This window comes from Gracilinanus agilis, chromosome 1 (genome assembly GCF_016433145.1).
Source record: "Gracilinanus agilis isolate LMUSP501 chromosome 1, AgileGrace, whole genome shotgun sequence".
NCBI lineage: Eukaryota > Metazoa > Chordata > Mammalia > Didelphimorphia > Didelphidae > Gracilinanus > Gracilinanus agilis.
The window spans coordinates 221,713,990-221,735,013 of record NC_058130.1 but is presented as its reverse complement, the minus strand read 5'-3'; the positions used below and the strand labels follow the sequence as shown (position 1 = coordinate 221,735,013).

Genomic DNA, 21,024 nt, shown 5'->3' with positions numbered 1-21,024 from the left:
TCTTCCAAATGAACTTTGTTATAGTATTTTATAATTCAGTAAAAAAGGTTTTTGGTAGTTTGATAGGTATGGTGCTAAATAGGTAAATTCATTTGGGTAGAATGGCCATTTTTATTATGTTAGCTCATCCTACCCATGAGCAATCAATGTTTTTCCAATTGTTTAGATCTAGTTTTAATGGTTTGGAAAGTGTTTTGTAGTTGTTTTTGTATAATTTCTGTGTTGTTTTTGGTAGACAGATTCCTAAGTATTTTATATTGTCTAGGGTTATTTTAAATGGTGTTTTTCTTTCTACCTCTTGCTGGTGTAATGTGTTGGAGATATATAGAAATGCTGATGATTTATTCACTTACCTCTCTTATCTCTTTCTTATTAATTTTTGGTTTTATTTATCTAGATCTGAAAGAGGAATATTTAGATCTCCCACTAGTATGGTTTTACTATCTATTTCCTTCTTGAGATCTACCAGTTTCTCCCTTAGGAATTTTGGTGCTATGCCATTTGGTGCATATGTATTGGGCACTGTTACTTCCTCATTGTATATACTGCCTTTTATCAGGATGTAATAGCCTTCCCTGTCTTTTTTTAATCATATTTATTTTTACTTTGGCTTTATCAGAAATCATGATCACCACTCCTGCCTTCTTTTTCTCATCTGAAGCCCAAAGGATTTTGCTCAAGCCCTTTACCTTAAACTTGTGTATGTCTACCTGCCTCATTTACATTTCTTGTAGACAACATATGGTAGGATTTTGGTTTCTAATCCACTCTGCTATTTGCTTCCATTTTATAGGTGAGTTCATCCCATTCACATTCAGAGTTATAATTATCAGTTATGTATTTGCTGACATTTTGGTATCCTCTCCTAGTTCTACTCATTCTTCTTACACTATTTCCTTTTAAACCAGTGGTTTGCTTAGGCCAGTAACCCTTATCCCCTCCCTTGATTTACTTCCCTTTCTACCCCCTCACTTATTATTCCCCTCTTTTTATTTTTAAGGCCTAATAAATTCCATCTCCCTTTTTTTCCCCTCCCTTTTTTGACCTCCACACTCCCCTGTTCTCCTTGGTTTATCCCTTCTGACTTTTTCAGTAGGGTTAAATAGAGTTCTATATCCCAATGTATATAGCTACTCTTCCCTCTCAGGGTTAATTCCACTGAGAGTAAGGTTTAAATATTACCTCTTAATGCTCTCTTCCTCTCCTTCTTATAATAGTATTCTTCCCTTCCCCTTCCCATGCCCTCTTTGTGTGTAATAGAATATCCTACTTTTCTTATTCCTTCAAGTTTCTCTTGGAAACCTCTACTATTCACCCCCTTCTTTCCCACCCCCCATACCACCTTAGACCATTTAGTACTCCAACCTCTCCCTATGAATAATTCTTCTAATTACTATAATAGTGAATACTATAATAGTGAATAGAGTTCACCACAGAGAATTATACATAACATTTCTTCACATAGGAATTCAAATAATTAGGTCTTATTGAAGCACTTAAAAAGGCAAATTTAAGAAAATAAGAGTTTTCTTTCTTTCCCCTCTGTTTCTTATTTACCTTTTTTTATTCCTTTTATTTCTTTTTTTCTTTTTTTAACATTTATTAATATTTATTTTTTTGAAAAGTTAACATGGCTACATAATTCATGCTCTTACTTTCCCCTTCACACCCGCCACCCCGATTTCCCCTTTTCCCCCCCAAGGCAGATGTATATTTCCACTGGTTTTAACATGTGTCATTGAGCAAGATCTATTTCCAAATTGTTGATAGTTGCATTGCTGTGGTAGTTTTGAGTCTACATCCCCAAACATGCCCACCTCAACATGTGTTCAAGCAGTTGTTTTCCTTCTGTTTCCACTCCTGTAGTTCTTCCTCTGAATGTGGGTAGCGTTTTTTTTCCCATAAATCTCTCAGAATTTTTCTGGGTCATTATATTGCTGCTAGTACAGAAGTCCATTACATTTTTTTACCACATTGTAGTGGTCTCTATGTACAAAGTTCTTCTGGCTCTGGTCCTTTCACTCTGCATCAATTCCTGGAGGTCTTTCCAGTTCACATGGAATTCCTCCAGTTTATTGTTCCTTTGAGCACAATAGTATTCCATCACCAGCATATACCACAATTTGTTCAGGCATTCCCCAACTGAAGGGCATAGCCTCATTTTCCAGTTTTTTCCACCACAAAAAGTGCAGATATAAATATTTTCGTACAAGTCTGTTTATCTATGATCTCTTTGGGGTACAAACCCAACAATGGTATGGCTGGATCAAAGGGCAGGCATTCTTTTATAGCCCTTTGAGCATAGTTCCAAATTGTCAGCCAGAATGGTTAGATCAGTTCACAACTCAACCAACCACAATGCATTAATGTCCCAGTTTTGCCACATCCCCTCCAGCATTCATTACTCTCCCCTTCTTTCATTTTAGCCAATCTTCTAGGTGTGAGGTGATACCTCAGAGTTGTTTTGATTTGCATTTCTTTAATTATTAGAGATTTAGAACACTTTCTCATGTGATTATTGATACTTTTGATTTCTTTATATGAAATTACCTATTCATGTCTCTTGCCCATTTATCATTTGGGGAATGGCTTGATTTTTTTATACAATTGGTTTAACTCCTTGTATGTTTGAGTAATTAGACCCCTGTCAGAGTTTTTTTAATAAAGATTTTTTCCCCATTTGTTGTTTCCCTTCTGATTTTGGCTGCATTGTTTTTGTTTGTACAAAAGCTTTTTAGTTTGATATAATCAAAATAATTTATTTTATATTTTGTAATTTTCTCTAACTCTTGCTTGGTTTTAAAATCTTTCCATTCCCACAGATCCGATAAGTAAACTACTCTATGTTCACTTAACTTATTTATAGTTTCCCTCTTTATATTCAAGTCATTCACCCATTCTGAATTTATCTTGGTGTAGGGTGTGATATGTTGATCTAAACCTAATCTCTCCCATATAGTTTTTCAGATTTCCCAGCAGTTTTTGTCAAACAGTGGATTCTTGTCCAAAAAGTTGGGCTCTTTGTGTTTATCATATACTGTCTTGCTGACGTCACTTACCCCAAGTCTATTCCAATGATCTTCCCTTCTGTCTCTAAGCCAGTACAATATTGTTTTGATGGCCTCTGCTTTATAGTATAGTTTAATATCTGGTACTGCTAGGACACCTTCATTCACATTTTTTTTCATTATTTCCCTTGATATTCTTGATCTTTTGTTCTTCCAAATGAACTTTGTTATAGTTTTTCCTAATTCAGTAAAAAAGTTTTTTGGTAGTTTGATAGGTATAGCACTAAATAGGTAAATTAATTTGGATAGAATGGTCATTTTTATTATGTTAGCTCATCTTACCCATGAGCAATCAATGTTTTTCCAATTCTTTATATCTAATTTTAATTATTTGGAAAGTGTTTTGTAGTTGTTTTTGTATAATTCCTGTCCTTGTTTTGGTAGATAGATTCCTAAGTATTTTATATTGTCTAGGACGATTTTAAATGGTGTTTCTCTTTCTGTTGATTATTTCTACTAGCTTCTTAGTTGATTCTCTAGGATTTTTAAAGTAGACTATCATATTGTCTGCAAAGACTGATAGCTTAGTCCCTTCATTGCCTATTTTGATACCTTCAATTTCTTTTTCTTTAATTGCTACTGCTAATGTTTCTAGTACAATGTTAAATAATAGAGGAGATAATGGGCATCCTTGTTTCACTCCTGATCTTATTGGGAAGGCTTCTAATTTATCCACATTGCATATGATGCTTGTTGATGGTTTTAGGTATATACTGTTTATTATTTTTAGGAAAGGTCCTTCTATTCCTATACTTTCCAGGGTTTTCAATAGGAATGGATGCTGTATTTTGTCAAAGGCTTTTTCAGCATCTATTGAAATAATCATGCGATTTTTGTTTGTTAGATTGTTGATATGGTCAATTATGTGGATGGTTTTCCTAATGTTGAATCATCCTTGCATTTCTGGTATAAATCCCACCTGATCATGGTGGATGATCCTCTTGATCACTTGTTGGAGTCTCTTTGCTAATATTCTATTTAAAAATTTTGCATCTATGTACATTAGGGAGATTGGTCTGTAGTTTTCTTTCTCTGTTTTTGATCTGCCTGGCTTTGGAATCAGTACCATATTACTGTCATAAAAGGAATTTGGTAGGACTCCTTCTTTACTTATTATATCAAATAATTTGTATATTATTGGGATTAGTTGCTCTTTCAATGTCTGGTAGAATTCACTTGTGAATCCATCAGGCCCTGGCGATTTTTTCTTAGGGAGTTCTTGGATGGCTTGTTCAATTTCTTTTTCTGTTATGGATTATTTAGGTATTCTATTTCTTCTGCTGTTAATCTAGGCGATTTGTATTTTTGTAAATATTCATCCATATCTCTTAGATTTCTATATTTATTGCCATATAATTGGCAAAATAGTTTTTAATGATTGCCTTAATTTCCCCTTCATTAGAGGTGAGGTCTCCCTTTTCGTCTTTGATACTGTCAATTTGGTTTTCTTCTTTCCTTTTTTTTTATTAGTTTAAAGAGTACTTTGTCTATTTTATCTGTTTTTTTCAAAATACCTGCTTCTAGTCTTATTTATTAATTCAATAGTTCCTTTACTTTCAATTTTATTAATTTCTCCCTTGATTTTTAGTATTTCTAATTAAGTTTTCATCTGGGGATTTTTAATTTGCTTGCTTTCTAATTTTTTAAGTTGCATGCCCAATTCATTAATCTCTGCCCTCCCTAATTTGTTAATATATGTACTCAAGGATATATTTCCCCCTGAGTAATGCCTTGGCTGCATACCACAGAGTTTGATAGGATATCTCATCACTGTCATTCTCTTCAATGAACTTGTTGATTGTTTCTATGATTTTTTTCTTTGACTACCTGGTTTAGGGAATCATATTATTTAATTTCCAATTAGTTTTTAATTTGCCTGTCTAGGTGCCCTTACTAATTATTTTTATTGCATTATGGTCTGAGAAGTTTACATTTATTATTTCTGCTCTTTTGCATTTGTTTGCCATGTTTCTATGCCCTAGTACATGGTCGATCTTTGTGAATGTACCATGTGCAGCTGAAAAGAAGGTGTATTCCTTTTTGTCCCTATTTATTTTTCTCTACATATCTATTAAATCTAATTTTTCTAAGACTTCATTCATCTCTCTTATGTCTTTCTTATTCATTTTTTGTTTGATTCATCTAGATCTGAAAGAGGAATATGTAGATCTCCCACTAGTATGGTTTTACTATCTATTTCCTTCTTGAGATCTACCAGTTTCTCCTTTATGAATCTGGTTGCTATGCCATTTGGTGCATACATATTGAGCAAAGTTATTTCCTCATGGTCTATACTGCCTTTAATCAGGATGTCATGACCTTCCCTGTCTTTTTTAAACATATCTATTTTTACTTTGGCTTTGTCAGAAATCATGATCTCCATTCCTGCCTTCTTTTTCTCATTTGATGCCCAAAGGATTTTGCTCAAAACCTTTACTTTAAACTTGTGTATGTCTACCCGCCTCATATGTGTTTCTTGTAGACAACATATGCTAGTATTTTGGTTTCTAATCCACTCTCCTATTTGCTTCCATTTTATGGGTGAGTCCATCCCATTCACATTCAGAGTTATAATTGTCAGTTATGTATTTGTTGTCATTTTGGTATCCTCTCCTTTTCTCTTATTTACCTTTTCATGTTTCTCTTAATTTTTGTGGTTGGATATCAAAATTTCTATTTAGTCCTGGTCTTTTCTGTGTAAATACTTGGAAATATTCTATCTTGTTGAATGCCCATACTTTCCCCTGGAAGTATATAGTCAGTTTTGATGGGTAGGTGATCCTTGGTTGTAGACCCAGTTCTCTTGCCTTTCTGAATATCATATTACAAGCCTTGTGGACTTCTAGAGTAGAGGCTGCCAGATCCTGTGTGATCCTGATTGGTGCTCCTTGATATCTGAATTGTCTCTTTCTGGCTTCTTGTAAAATTTTTTCTTTTACTTGGAAGCTCTTCAATTTGGCTTTTATATTCCTGGAGGTTGTCTTTTCAGGGTCTAGAGTAGAGAGTGATCTATGGATCCTTTCAATGTTTAAATTGCCCTCTTGTAGAACTTCAGGGCAATTTTGCTGAATAATTTCTTTTAGTATGGAGTCCAAATTTCTATTAATTTCTGCTGTTTCAGGAAGACCAATGATTCTCAAATTGTCTCTTCTAGACCAGTTTTCTTGATCTGTCAATTTCTCATTGAGATATTTCATGTTTCCTTCTATTTTATCAGTTTTTTGAGTTTGCTTTATTTGTTCTTGCTGTCTTGAGAGATCATTAGATTCTAATTGCTCAATTCTAGCCTTTAAGGACTGGGTTTCGGCTATAATCTTTTGGTTTTCCTTTTCAATCTGGTCATTTCTGTTGTTCAATTGCTTATCAGTTCATTTGATTTCTGAGCCTCACTTTCCAATTGCAAAATTCTGCCTTTTAAACTGTTATTTTCTTGCCACCATCTTTCTCATCATCTCAGAGTTGAACTCTTCGAGATCTTGTGACCAGTTTTTATTTTTTTGGGAAGGTTTGGATCTGATCATTTGTTTGTTCTCCTCTGCTGTTTGCTCTGTTGTCTGGATTTTCTCTGTGTAAAGGTTGTTGAGTGTTAAAGATTTCTTCGTGTTGATCTTTCTTTTTGGGGGTTCTTGCGAATGCCTTGCCATTGTGAGCTGAGTGTCTTCTCAGGTTTATCCTTACACCCAGGGTCTCCCTCCACTCTTTTGGCTCCTGAGGTCTCAGATCTAGTTGTTCTCAGGGTCAAGCCTCCTGGTGGTCCCCTTGCTTGTTCCTCTGCCTGAAGCTCCTTTAACAGTCTCAGGGTGCTGCTTCCACTATCATGCACCCCTCTGTACTGGGTCCTCACCCAATGTCCGAGCCTGAGCTCAAGGTCTTTGTTCAAAGTCCACACACGTTCTTTAGCATCTTGGGGTCTTAGGTCTTGCTGCTCTCTAGAGCAGGCCCTGGTGTTCCCAGGTGGCTTTCAAGGACTTAATGAATTCCCCAAAACTGCTCTAACTCTTTTGCGCTGGCTTTGGCAATGTAGGTGGTGTGGGGGGGAGGGAGTTGTTTAGCTCACATTTTAGTGAGAGCTGTTTCACCCCCTTTAAGGAATGGAAATGCCCCGATTCCATATACCTTCAATGCTGCTCCCTGTTTTGGGGTCCCATCGTTTGTCTGGATTTGTTTTTATGTCTTCTTGAGGAGTCCTATATGTGCGGGTTAGGAGAGGTTAAGCAAGCTGCTTCTATTCTGCCTCCATCTTAACCCAGAAGTCTTGTATTTCTTCTACCTGAGAATTAATGCTATGTATCAGTTCTAAAGCAGAAGAGGGGAAAGAGACAGGCAGTGGGGGTTAAATGTCTTCCCCAGAGTTATACAGCTAAAAAATGTCCGCGGCCTCATTTGAACCAAGGACCTCCTGTCTCTAGGCCTGGCTCTCAGTCTACTGAGCCATCTAGTTGCCGCATCTCTGTTTCTTTTTAATGGTCACCACTAAATTGTGTGTGATTCTGACTGTTTCTTCTGGGGGCTTAAATTATTTCTTCCTGGCTCTGCAGTATTTTTTTCTTTGACCTGAAAGCTCTGGATTTGGACTATGATGTTCCTAGGAGTTTTCATATGAGAGTTTCTTTAAGGAAGGTATCCATTGCATTCTTTTTATTTCCACTTTGTCTTATAGCTCTATGATTTCTAGTTAGTTCACTTTATGTGAGAGTGTTCAGATAGTCCAATGATTCCTTCATTTTTCTACTCAATCTGTTTTCAAGGTCAGTTGTTTTTATATGAGATACCTTAATTTCTTCTTTTTTAGCCTTTTAACTTTAATATTGCTCATTGCCCTTTAAAGTCATGGCCACCTTCTTGGTCCATTTGAATTTTTAGGAAGTTAGTTGTTTGTGCTGTGTTGTGCATTCCTTTTCTCATTATTTCTCCCACAACTCTCATTTCTTTTCCATTTTTTTCATCAAGTGCTCTCATTCCATTTATATGTAGTGAGGCCCACATGTAGTGGGAGCCCATATGTTTAGAGGGGGGAAATTTGGATTGGCATTTCTAAGCCTTGTCTAATTGGACTTTTTGTGACTAATGTGTCACTTTTTCAGTATTTCTCCATCAGTATTTGGTCTACTTTATTTTCTAGATTTTTGGAAGAGTTTGTGGAGAAGAGCTCATTGCATTACTTTCTATTACTCTTTTGTCTTGAGTCCTCCATCCCCCACCCCCAACCCCAGTTAATATTTCCTGTATTAATTTAGATTCTAGAACTTGGTATAGCTCTGTTTGGTATTGAGATTGATTTGTTGCCCAAGTTCTTTAAATCTAATTAGTTTCCCCTCTTTTTTTGACATTGTGAATATTTATCTTTACTTTGTCTAATAGTATAATTGAAGCTCCAGATTTTTAAAATTCAGATTAAGCACATTAAAATTTTTTCTTGACTCTCATTTTCATACTGGATGTTTTTATTTTGTTGATGTATTTTCTTTATACAGCAAATTAATGAGTTTTGTTCTCACCATTCTGGCATTCTTTTTATTTTTTAAGATTGTTTAATGAATTTATATTCAGGGATATTAGTATTATATTTATGTTTTCATCTTTTTATATTGAATTTCATTAATTATCTCTTTTTAATCATTACTTTGTTCTTTAAATGAATGTTTGTTTGTTTGTTTCTTAACATTTCTTCAATACTGTTTTATTTCCACAGGTTTTTCAATGTGTTTTTCTTACTACTTTTTCTGTTTACCTTTTGTTGTTTTAAATTCCTGAATTTATTTACATTGTTGACTGTATTTATTGTTGTTTCTTCACTGCCTTTTGTCTCTTCATTTTCCCTGCCCAGATAAGCTTATTGTTCATTATCTCTTCTCACTAGCTTCCTCTCTAATCTCTTGGTTTAAGAAGCATTATACCTTTTGCTAAGAAGTTTTCCCTTTCTTTGTCCTTATTTTCTTCCCTAGTAGTCTATTTAGAATCACATTTTTATTTCATGGGATTTACCCTTATTAGTTATTTCTTTATTGTCTCTGGGCCTCTCATGAGGGTTTAGTTTCTTGAGTACCAAAACTGAAACTCCTTTGCCTATTCAGTTTCTTTGTTAAGATCTTAACTCATTCTTTTCTTTTTTTTTCCTTCTGTGTCCCACACTTAGAAATATCATTTCCCAAAGCAAGCATTATCAATTGAAAGCACTTTTGTGTGGTAGGAATTTTTTTTAATTTTTTTTCTTCTTTTAACCCTTAACTTCTGTGCATTGGCCCCTTGGTGGAAGAGTGGTAAGGGTGGGCAATGGGGGTCAAGTGACTTGCCCAGGGACACACAGCTGGGAAGCGTCTGAGGCTGGATCTGAACCCAGGACCTCTCGTCTCTAGGCCTGACTCTCAATCCACTGAGCTACCCAGCTGCCCCCTGGTAGGAATTATTTTGCAGGTCCCTCCTCTTACCTTCACATAACTACTGCTAAGGCCAGTCCATTTGATTTCTGGTTCTATGACCCCCACCCTGAATGGTAGATGCTCTAGGGCACTAATACATCCCCTTTCCTGAGATGGAATCTGTACCAGGAAGTACAAAACTTGCTCAGAGAAGGTGGTCTCATTATGTGCAACATCCCCCTAGATGAAACCTTGTTTCATAACACATGCATCTTTCCCCAACTTGAATGAGATTGAATGTAGCTTTTTCCTTCTTGAGTGTGGCTCACTTCTACTTTGCCCTTCTAATTTCAGTTATTCCTATCCATTTCTATTTTGTACTCCTCAAATCTACTCTTGTTGAGAGATTAGAGAAAAAACTATCCTTTTTCTTTTCATCTGGGGTATGGGTTAATCCCCAGCTCTTCTCAGGCCCCTTCTTATTATTCTTACTGTGTTAATGCTTCCACAAAACATGGATACCTGTTTTAGAAGAGATGGGTCAGAGACCTTGGACTTTAATTCACGTTTTTGTTCTTCTATTTTCTACATTCTTTAAATTCTCTCTAAAACTTTATCTCATAGCCCCTAATACAATACCTAACATATCTTAGCACCTAATACAATACCTATCACACAACAGATAATGTTTTCAAGAACTACTGAAACAATTATGTTTGATTAATTCTGGGTTTTTTAATCTGTTCCATCGACCATATTTATGTTTTTTTTTAACCAGCATACTTCAGAAACACCAGAGAGGCATATAAAGCTATTCTTTCTTTCCCTTTTCCACAGCTGTTTACCAAAGGGTCCACTACCATAATGGCAATAAATGACTTGACTCTGAACTTTTATGAGAAGCAGATAACTGTCCTCCTAGGACAAAATGGAGCAGGAAAAACCACTACCTTGTCAATACTCACAGGTATGTTATCAGCTAAGAGGTCAGGGATTTGCTCTGTATAGCTTTTTATGTTTTTAGAAGTAGCAAAAATATTAATCAGCACCATACTATCAGGATTTCACCTGTCCTCTTGCAATTGAATTTATTTCAGTGTTGCTCATCATCATTGCTCAAACAACCATTTTTTATTTCTTTGTGAGAGATTCATTTTACATAAAAATATAGCTCAGTGTTTGTTGTATTCTGCAAAATATTGTTCTCAAATTCAAGACTTAATTTTTTGCCATGTGAGTTAAATGAATGAACATTTTATCTTCTACTTCAGTTAAGCTTAACTACCCATTGTTTTCCACTCTACCTGTCTTCACAGTTCTTTTCTCTAAGCCTTTGAACATCCCCTTCTCTATAATTAGATGCTATTTTTCAGATCCCATTTCTAATAGGCAATGACACTTAAGGGCATGCTAAAGAAAATGTTGTCATATTATCGTGGGCGTTCAAAGGGACTTGCTACATGAAAACTCCTTTAGTGAACAATATGGGTAAACCATTTTATTCTTCACTCCCCGCTTTTTTCTAATGTTGGCTTTTAAACTGTACATTAGTACTTTTATCTTCATAAACATATACATGCATTCATTTTGATTTCATTGTGCTTATTGTATCATTGCTTATTCTTAGCTTTGCCAATCAAATTGAAACTGAAAGCTCTGTGATTATAATTATTATCCTTGGTTTACATGCCCTCCCTTAATTCTAGAGGTGGACATGGAATATTAAATGTGCTATCAGACTTGACTGACACTAGTTAGTTTTGTTTACTTCTTCTGTTTTTATCTTTTTCATTCCTTTTTTAAGAGATAATTATTTGGATGGGGAAGGAGACTGATATGTTGAGAAACGAAAGTGAAATACAAACAGATGAGATATTTGTTATAATAAAAGAGAGTGATAAAAAGGGAAAAACTACATCATGCACAAATGATTGTAGACAATGAATTGGTATTGTTTTAGTTAAGTTCTAATTAGTGGGAATGAATTCTGGAAAATAGTCACATCATTTGAACTTGTGTTCATACTTTCAGTGGGCAAGAACCAATGACTGCATTTTATATTATTGTTACTTTGATTGGTGTGAATTTTAATACATTTGTCCACTTCATGGGATTTATTATTTAAATTAATTGGGGACTAGTACTAAATATATATGCACAAAATAGAACAGCATTTAAATTCATAAATGAAAAGTTAACAAAATTGCAAAAATAGCAATTTTAGGAAACTTTGTTCTCTAAGAGCTTGATTCATTGTCCAGAAGTTCTCATCATCTCCTTGTTCTCATTGAATAATCTGATAAAGAGAAACAAGATTGGGAAAATGAAGTACTACACAATCTTTTGAAAAATTAAGGGCTGAAAAACTGTTACAAAGAAGGAATTTTATTTTGGGGGGAATTGGTGAGTAGTGATAACAATACACAAAAAGAAGAAAATAAATAGTATCAGTGAACATTACAAAATAAACAGAAGAGTTAAATATAATTGAGAATAGAAGACAGATAAGCAAGACTATTACTAATGTGTTAAATTTAAAATACATTTTAATACTCTGCATAAGAGAAATACAATTTCACGTACAATATTTTTTTGTATTTTAAAAATATTTAAGAATAGGAAAAGAGAAAATAATTAGAACAAAAAGATTTAATATTATCAACCAGTAAACATTTATTAAGTGCCTCTTGTGTGCACTATGCTAAACACTAGGGATACAAAAGAAGCAAAAATCTAGGAGCTCAAGGAACTGATAATGGAATGGAAATACAAACATGCACACACAAAATAAGCATATATATATGCCAAATAAAAACATAAAGAGGAAATAGTTAATAAAGGAAGTCAATAGAATTAAGAAGAGTTGGGAAAGATTTCTGTAAAGATGAATTTTTATTTAGGACTTTAAGGAATCTATGGAAGTCAATAAGTGGAGTTGAGGAAAAATACCATTTGAGGCATGGGAGACAAAGAAAATGCCCAGAACTAAGAGATGTAGGGTGTTGTTTGTGAGATAGCCAGGAGTTCTGTTTTATAGGATCAAATTGAATATAATGGAGAGTAAGATATAAGAATACCAGAAAGGTAGGAGGGAGCTAGATCATGAAGGATTTTGAATGCCAAGCAGAAGATTTTATATTTGATCATAGAAGTGATAGGGAACCACTGGAGTCAATTGATTGTGGCAAGGTTTAGGGATGATGACATGTTCAGACTTACAGAGGATAGATTAGAGTGGAGAGAGACTTAAGAAAGGTAGCTCCACCAGCAAGTTGGGGTAATAATCCAAGCATTAGGTGTTTGAGGGCCTGTACCAAAATGGTGGCAGTGTCAGAGGACAGAAAGGAATGTGTTCAAGAGATGTTGCAAAAGTGAAATCAACTGACCTTAACAACAGATTTAATGTGAGGGGAGGAGATACTGTGAGAAGTTCAGAATGACTCCTGGGTTGTGAGCTTAAAGGACTAGAAGATGATGTCTTCTAAGTAGAAACATTAAAGAATGTACTTATTTCTCAGCACTGTAGCTATAGTACCTTAAAAGAAATGGACCGTGTACTTGGGAACAGAGAAATTATGAATATTTTTAAAAGCAGAAATACTAAAAAATATATTTATAGACCACAACATAAAGATAGTAATTAATAAGAAAGCACAAGCAAAAGAAGCACATCTAAAGTCAGAATTAATATCAATATCCTAAATAATAAGTGATTAAAAGAAAAATTCTGAGATAATAAAGATAAAAAATAGAATCATAATAGTATATTAAAATTTCTGAGATGCAACTAAAGAAAACTACAGAGGAAAATTACATCCCTTAGGATTTACATTAACAAAATAGACAAAGAAAGTCTTTGAACTGAACTCACAATTTTTAAAAATTGGAAATCAACAAATATATACAAAACAAATACTAAAGAAAAATATTGAAAATGAGAGGAGAAATATGTAAATTAGAATTTTAAAAGATTATAGAATTGACTTCTTTTAAAACTCAATTAAAGTAGCATCATCTCTTGGAGAGCTTTATAAGAAAACCCTCCTTCTATATATTTGTATATTCTGATTTATATATGTTATCTGCTAGTTTGGCAGAGACTATTTTTGCTTTTTCTTTGCTTCTCCAACACAGTGCCTGACATATAAGAAGCACTTACTAAATGCTTATTGATTGATTTTCAATATATCGATTACAAATTTGGAACCTTTTGAGTTTCAGAATAAGATAATTTATAGACCTTAGGTTCCGTAATATAACTATAACTCTCACTAACTAATCAGATTCCCAAACAAAGTTTCATCTTTCCCCCTGCCAAATTTCTAAAGGTACCCTCTGAGGAGTAGGGATGTCTTCTTAATGCTACTGACTTGAGCCCCGTTCTGGTGTGTTTCCCCAATATAAATAACCATATTTATAAATAATAAATTGCTCCTCTTTGTCATTTATGCTATTGATTAGTCTTCTGGTATCACTTAACCAATTTATATCAATTTGCTTTAACAGAGGGATATTTCACAAGAAGATATGGCATAAACAGAAATATAGTCCCCCACCCCAAAACAAAATAAAACAAAAAACACCAGGGCACATTCTCTCCTATGCTACCATTATCCCTGGGGAGAGTGGGACCAGTCTTAAATTATTTACTGCAAAGCACTCATCCAAGGCAGCAGCATACTGGAAGGATAAACCAGTTCCCATGTATGCAGTGTAATGCAAGGTGGCTAACAGAAACTTTTTCTTCTATAATTTTCTAACAGTCACAAAAAGCCAATTAAACATCTTAGAATCTTCAGAAAGTCAGTTAGGACTTGAAACTATAAATAGAGGTGAAGTTCCAACTGACAGGGCTTTTGCCTTCTGGCTTTCTCTGTGGCTGGAGGCTTTTGTTTTGGCCTTTTGGCTTGGCTTTGCTTCGGCCTTGGCCTGTGCTTATCTTGTCTTGGGGAAATTTAAATCTCTCTCATTTCTCTGGACCTCTCCCTGATCTCCCATCTCCATCCCTCCACTTCCCTGAATTTCCTGTGGGTCATGGTGGAAGGGAGAACTTGGTGATTAGACATTGTGGGTTTTAGTTTCTATAGGCTAGTAGAGTATCCTCAAATAAGTTATCCCTAGTTTTAATGATTTGATAAAGACTTTATTTAAAAGGCAGTCAAATCTCCCGACCGGGAGAGCCGTTCTCTCTCTGTCTAAACCTCTCCACAACCCATCCCCCACCCCTCTCCCTAGAAGCAGTTAGAAAACCCTGAACCTCCTCCCCTTCTGACTGACCCTGGTATTAATAAATCCCCTTGTTACCTATTCAAACTGTCTGGTGAATCATTGTGTCGAAAATTAAGACAAGGGCTCAAGGGGAAGTAATCAGTTTTCTTCTATTTCCTTGAGGGGAGCTGGGGGCATCCATCTTGGCAGGAAGTGCCTCCCCGAGGCTTCCTTCAACCATCAGTTTGACTGGCAGGGAGGGGCCTTCTCAACTCCTCCCTCAAGAGACTTTAGAAACTAACAAGAGAAACCCTCCAGCCAAACCTAAACATTTCTTACTGGCCCTAATTTCCTCCCTGTATCCTCTGTCTCAAGCCTCTGAGAATAAACCTGTTTGAGCTGCCCTCTCCTACATACCCCATTTCCTTTATCTCCTACATACCTTCCCTTACCTTCTTTCCACTGCCAATCACCTTATAATCACCTATATCCCCCTTATCCTTCCTCACACCCAAATTGCGTTCAAGAACCACTTCAGATTGCTTACTTTTTATAATAGCAGAAACCATTTCTGTTTGTGAATCCCCTACTGAGCTGAGTCAGATAATTTTCAGCTGCTTACATATTTTTACATGTACTCCCCTGGAGTTCTTCTAATGTTTGGAACCTCACAAGGTGGCATTCTTTATTCATTTCATCTTAGATACTACATCATCGGTATCAGCTGAGGCAGAGTAGAATAAATATACTGAGAACAGAAACAACACCAGGATTTTGTCAACCTGGAGAGAAGAGTTCACTGCTTGCATTTTCCCCATCTGGAAGCTTATAGCAGTTATTGCCTTCTTATTTGCACACACCCAGGCAGGAATTAGCACAAGACTGAGTTTGGACGTTTTTTATGTATGCACCATATGGCTTCAAAGCCAATTGAAAAACCTTCCCTTACCCCTTGTAAACAAATCAGACACAATCATAGAATTCTCTCCATGTTAGATGGTGGCAGAGTAAAAAGCAGCTGCTTGACCTCTTATAACCCATGCATATAGGAGTCCTTAGGAAGACATAACAACAAATCCAGATGAATTAAGGGACCCCACAACAGGGCGCAGCATTGAAGGTATGTGGAATCAGGCCATTTCCATGCTATAAAGGGGTGAAAGAGCTCTCACTAAAATGCGAGTTGAACAACCCCCTCCCCACACACACATACCACCTATAGTGCCAAAGCCAGCGCAAAAGACTTAGAGCAAGTTTGGGGCACCCATTAAGTCATTGGCAGCTCAACAGGGCCTGCTCCTGAGAGCAGCAAGACTTAAGACCCCAAGAGGCTAAAGAACGCACGGACTTTGAACACAGACCCTGAGTGCAGGCGTGGACAAGTATCATGAACACAAGCACAGACTCAGATCCTGAGCACAGGCTTGGACCTTGAGTGGGAACCCAGCTCAGAAAGGTGCACAACTGCGGAAACAGCTCCCTGAGACTGTTAAAGGAGCTTCAGGCAGAAGAACGAACAAGGAGTCCACCAGGAGGCTTGACCCAGAACAACTAGGCTTGAGACCTCAGGAGCCTAAAGAGCGCAGACAGATCCTGGGCTTGAGCATAAAGCTGAGAGGGCACCCAGCTTACAATGGCAAGCCAGAATCATCATGAAAACCAGAAGAGAAAGATGAAGAAGAAAAAACCTTTAATACGACGATTTTTACACAGAAAAAATCCAGACAACAGAGCAAACAGTAGAGGAGAAAAAACAAATAACCACATCCAAACCTTCCCCCCCCCAAAATGAAAATGAGTCACAAGGTCTTGAACAGTTCAAATCTGAGATAATGAGAAAGATGGAAGAGATCTGGCAAGAAAATAACAGTTTAAAAGGCAGAGTTTCACAACTGGAAAGTGAGACAAGTAAATCGAAGACCAGAAATGACCAAATTGAAAAGGAAAACCAGTCTCTAACGGGTAGAATTGAGCAATTCAAAAAAGATGCCCCCAAATCAAGAGAACTGATAAGCAAATTGAAGACCAAAAAATCAAACAGCTGGAAAATGGGATAGACCAAATCAAAAAGGAAAATCAAAAGAATATAGCAAAAACCAGTCTCTAAAGACAAAAATTGGGCAAATAAAAGCCAATGATCTCTCAAGACAGCAAGAACAAACAAAACAAAGTCAAAAGACTGATAAAATAGAAGGAAACATGAAATATCTCAGTGAGAAAGTGACAGACCAAGAAAACAGGTCTAGATGAGACAATCTGAGAATCATTGGTCTTCCTGAAAAAGCAGAAATTAATAGAAATTTGGACTCCGTACTAAGAGAAATAATTCAGCAAAATTGCCCTGAAGGTCTACAACAAGAGGGAAATATAGACATTGAAAGGATCCAAAGATCACCCTCAACACTAGACCCTGAAAAAACAACCCCCCAGGAATATAATAGCCAAATTCAAGAGCTTCTAAGTAAAAGAAAAAATTTTACAAGAAGCAGAAAGAGACAATTCAGATATCAAGGAGCAACAATCAGGATCACACAGGACCTGGCAGACTCCACTCTAAAAGACTGCTAGGCTTGTAATATGATATTCAGAAAGGCAAGAGACCTGGGTCTACAACCAAGGATCACCTACTCATCAAAACTGACTATATACGTCCAGGGGAAAGTATGGGCATTCAATAAGATAGAAGATTTCCAAGTATTTGCACAGAAAAGACCAGGACTAAATGGAAAGTTCAATATCCAACCACAAAAATCAAGAGAAACATGAAAAGGTAAATAAGAAACAGAGGGGAAAGAAAGAAAACTCTTATTTTTTAAATTTGCCTCCTTAAGGGCTTCAATAAGATCTAATTATTTGAATTCCTATGTGAAGAAATGTTATGTATAATTCTCCGTAGTGAACTCTATTAACTATTATAGTATTTGCTATTATAGTAATTTGAAGAATTATTCATAAGGAGAGGTTGGAGTACTAAAAGGTCTAAGATGATATGGGGGTGGGAAAAAGGGGGGGGTGAATAGTAGAGGACACCAAGAAAAACATGAATGAATAAGAAAAATAGGATATTCTATTACACACAAAGAGGGCATGGGAAGGGGAAGGGATGAATACTATTATAAGAAGGAGAGGAAGAGAGAATTAAGAGGTAATATTTAAACTTTATTCTCAGTGGAATTAACCCTGAGAGGGAACAGTAACTATATCCATTGGAATATAGAGCTCTATCTAACCATACTGAGAAAGTCAGAAGGAATAAACCAAGGGGAACAGGGAAGTGGGGAGGTAAAAAAAGGGAGGGGAGAAGAAGAGGAATGGAATTTATTAGGCCTTAAAAATAAAAATAGGGGAATAATAAGGGAGGGGGTAGAAAGGGAAGTAAATCAAGGGAGGGGACAAGAGTTACTGGCCTAAAGCAAACCACTGGTTTAAAAGGAAATAGTGTAAGAAGAAGAAGTAGAACTAGGAGAGGATACCAAAATGTTGGTGAATACGGGATGAACATGCACATAAAACAGAAGCAAATAGGAGAGTGGATTAGAAACAAAAATCCTACCATATGTTGTCTACAAGAAACACATATGAGGAGGGTGGACATACACAGGTTTAAGGTAAAGGGCTTGAGTAAAATCCTTTGGGAATTAAATGAGAAGAAGAAGGCAGGAGTGGCGAACATGATTTCTGACAAAGCCAAAGTAAAAATAGATATGATTAAAAAATACAGGGAAGGTAATTACATCCTAATAAAAGGCAGTATAGACAATGAGAAAATAACATTGCTCAATATGTATGCACCAAATGGCACAGCACCAAAATTCATAAATGAGAAATTGACAGAACTCTAGGAGGAAATAGATAGCAAAACCATACTAATGGGAGATTTAAATATTCCTCTTTCAGATCTAGATAAATCAAACAAAAATACATAAGAAAGAGGTAAGAGAGGTGAATGAAGTCCTAGAAAAAATTAGATTTAATAGATATGTGGAGAAAAATAAATAGGGACAAAAAGGAATACACCTTTTCAGCTGCACATGGTACATTCACAAAGATTGACCATGTGTAATAGGGCATAGAAACATTGCAAACAACTGCAAAAGAGCAGAAATAATAAATGTAACCATCACAGACCATAATGCAATAAAAATAACAATTTGTAAGGGCACCTGGACAGGCAAATGAAAAACTAATTGGAAATTAAATAATATGATTCTCCAGAACCAGCTAGTCAAAGAAGAAATCATAGAAACAATCAGCAATTTCATTAAAGAGAATGACAATGATGACACATCCTACCAAACTCTGTGGTATGCAGCCACGGCATTACTCAGGGTGAAATTTATATCCTTGAGTGCATATATTAACAAATTAGAGAGGGCAGAGATTAATGAATGGGGCACGCAACTTAAAAAATTGGAAAGTGAGCAAACTACAAATCCCCAGATGAAAACTACATTAGACATACTAAAAATCAAGGGAGAAATTAGTAAAATAGGAAGTAAAAGAACTATTGAATTAGTAAATAAGACTAGAAGCTGGTATTTTGAAAAAACAGATAAAATAGACAAAGTACTGGTCAATCTAATAAAAAAAAGGAAAGAAGAAAACCAAATTTACAGTATCAAAGATGAAAAGGGAGACCTCACCTCTAATGAAGGGGAAATTAAGGCAATCATTAAAAACTATTTTGCCCAATTATATGGCAATAAATTTAACAATCTAGGAGATATGGATGCATATTTACAAAAATATAAACTGCCTAGATTAACAGCAGAAGAAATAGAATACCTAAATAATCCCATATCAGAAAAAGAAATTGAACAAGCCATCAAAGAACTCCCTAAGAAAAAATCGCCAGGGCCTGATGGATTCACAAGTGAATTCTATCAGACATTCAAAGAGCAACTAATCCCAATACTATACAAATTATTTGATAAGATAAGCAAAGAAGGAGTCCTACCAAATTCCTTTTATGACACAAATATGGTACTGATTCCAAAGCCAGGGAGATCAAAAACAGAGAAAGGAATCTACAGACCAATCTCCCTAATGAACATAGATTCAAAAATCTTAAAAAGAATACTAGCAAAGAGACTCCAGCAAGTAATCAAGAGGACCATCCACCATGATCAGGTGGGATTTATACCAGAAATGCAAGGATGGTTCAACATTAGGAAAACCATCCATGTAATTGACCATATCAACAATCTAACAAAAATCACATGATTATCTCAATAGATGCTGAAAAAGCCTTTGACAAAATACAGCACCCATTCCTATTCAAAACCCTGGAAAGTATAGGAATAGAAGAACCTTTCCTAAAAATAATAAACAATATATACCTAAAACCATCAACAAGGATCATATGCAATGTGGATAAATTAGAAGCCTTCCCAATAAGATCAGGAGTGAAACAAGGATGCCCATTATCACCTCTATTATTTAACATTGTACTAGAAACATTAGCAGTAGCAATTAGAGAAGAAAAAGAAATTGAAGGTATCAAAATAGGCAATGAGGAGACTAAGCTATCACTCTTTGCAGATGATGTGATGGTCTACTTAAAAAATCCTAGAGAATCAACTAAGAAGCTTGTAGAAATAATCAACAACTTTCAAAGTTGCAGGATACAAAATAAATGCACATAAATCATCAGCATTTCTATATATTTCCAACACATCACAGCAGCAAGAGTTAGAAAGAGAAATACCATTTAAAATCACCCTAGACAATATAAAATACTTAGGAATCTATCTACCAAAACAAAGACAGGAATTATACAAAAACAACTACAAAACACTTTCCAAACAATTAAAACTAGATCTAAACAATTGGAAAAACATTGATTGCTCATGGGTAAGATGAGCTAACATAATAAAAATGACCATTCTACCCAAATTAATTTACCTATTTAGCACCATACCTATCAAACTACCAAAATACTTTTTTACTGAATTAGAAAAACTATAACAAAGTTCATTTGGAAGAACAAAAGATCAAGAATATTAAGAGAAATAATGAAAAAATGTGAAAGTAGGTGGCCTAGTAGTACCAGATATTAAACTATACTATAAAGCAGCGGTCATCAAAATTGCATGGTACAGGCTAAGAGACAGAAGGAAGGATAAATGGAATTGACTTGGGGTAAGTGACGTCAGCAAGACAGTGTATGATAAACCCAAAGAGCCAAACTTTTGGGACAAGAATCCACTGTTTGACAAAAACTGCTAGGAAATCTGAAAAACAATATGGGAGAGATTAGATTTAGATCAACATCTCACACCCTACACCAAGATAAATTCAGAATGGGTGAATGACTTGAATATAAAGAGGGAAACTATAAATAAGTTAAGTGAATACAGAATAGTATACCTGTCAGATCTCTGGGAAAG

The 21,024-nt window shown here is 35.6% G+C and overlaps 1 protein-coding gene across 1 annotated transcript in view; it reads left to right on the top strand.

Moving 5' to 3' along the window:
* LOC123249930 (phospholipid-transporting ATPase ABCA3-like) overlaps positions 1 to 21,024 on the top strand; it is a 306,282-nt gene that overhangs the window by 109,104 nt on the left and 176,154 nt on the right. The window contains exon 11 of the mRNA XM_044679017.1: positions 10,265 to 10,394. Within this exon, the coding sequence (XP_044534952.1) occupies positions 10,265 to 10,394 (130 nt within the window). The remainder of the gene's footprint in view (positions 1 to 10,264; positions 10,395 to 21,024) is intronic.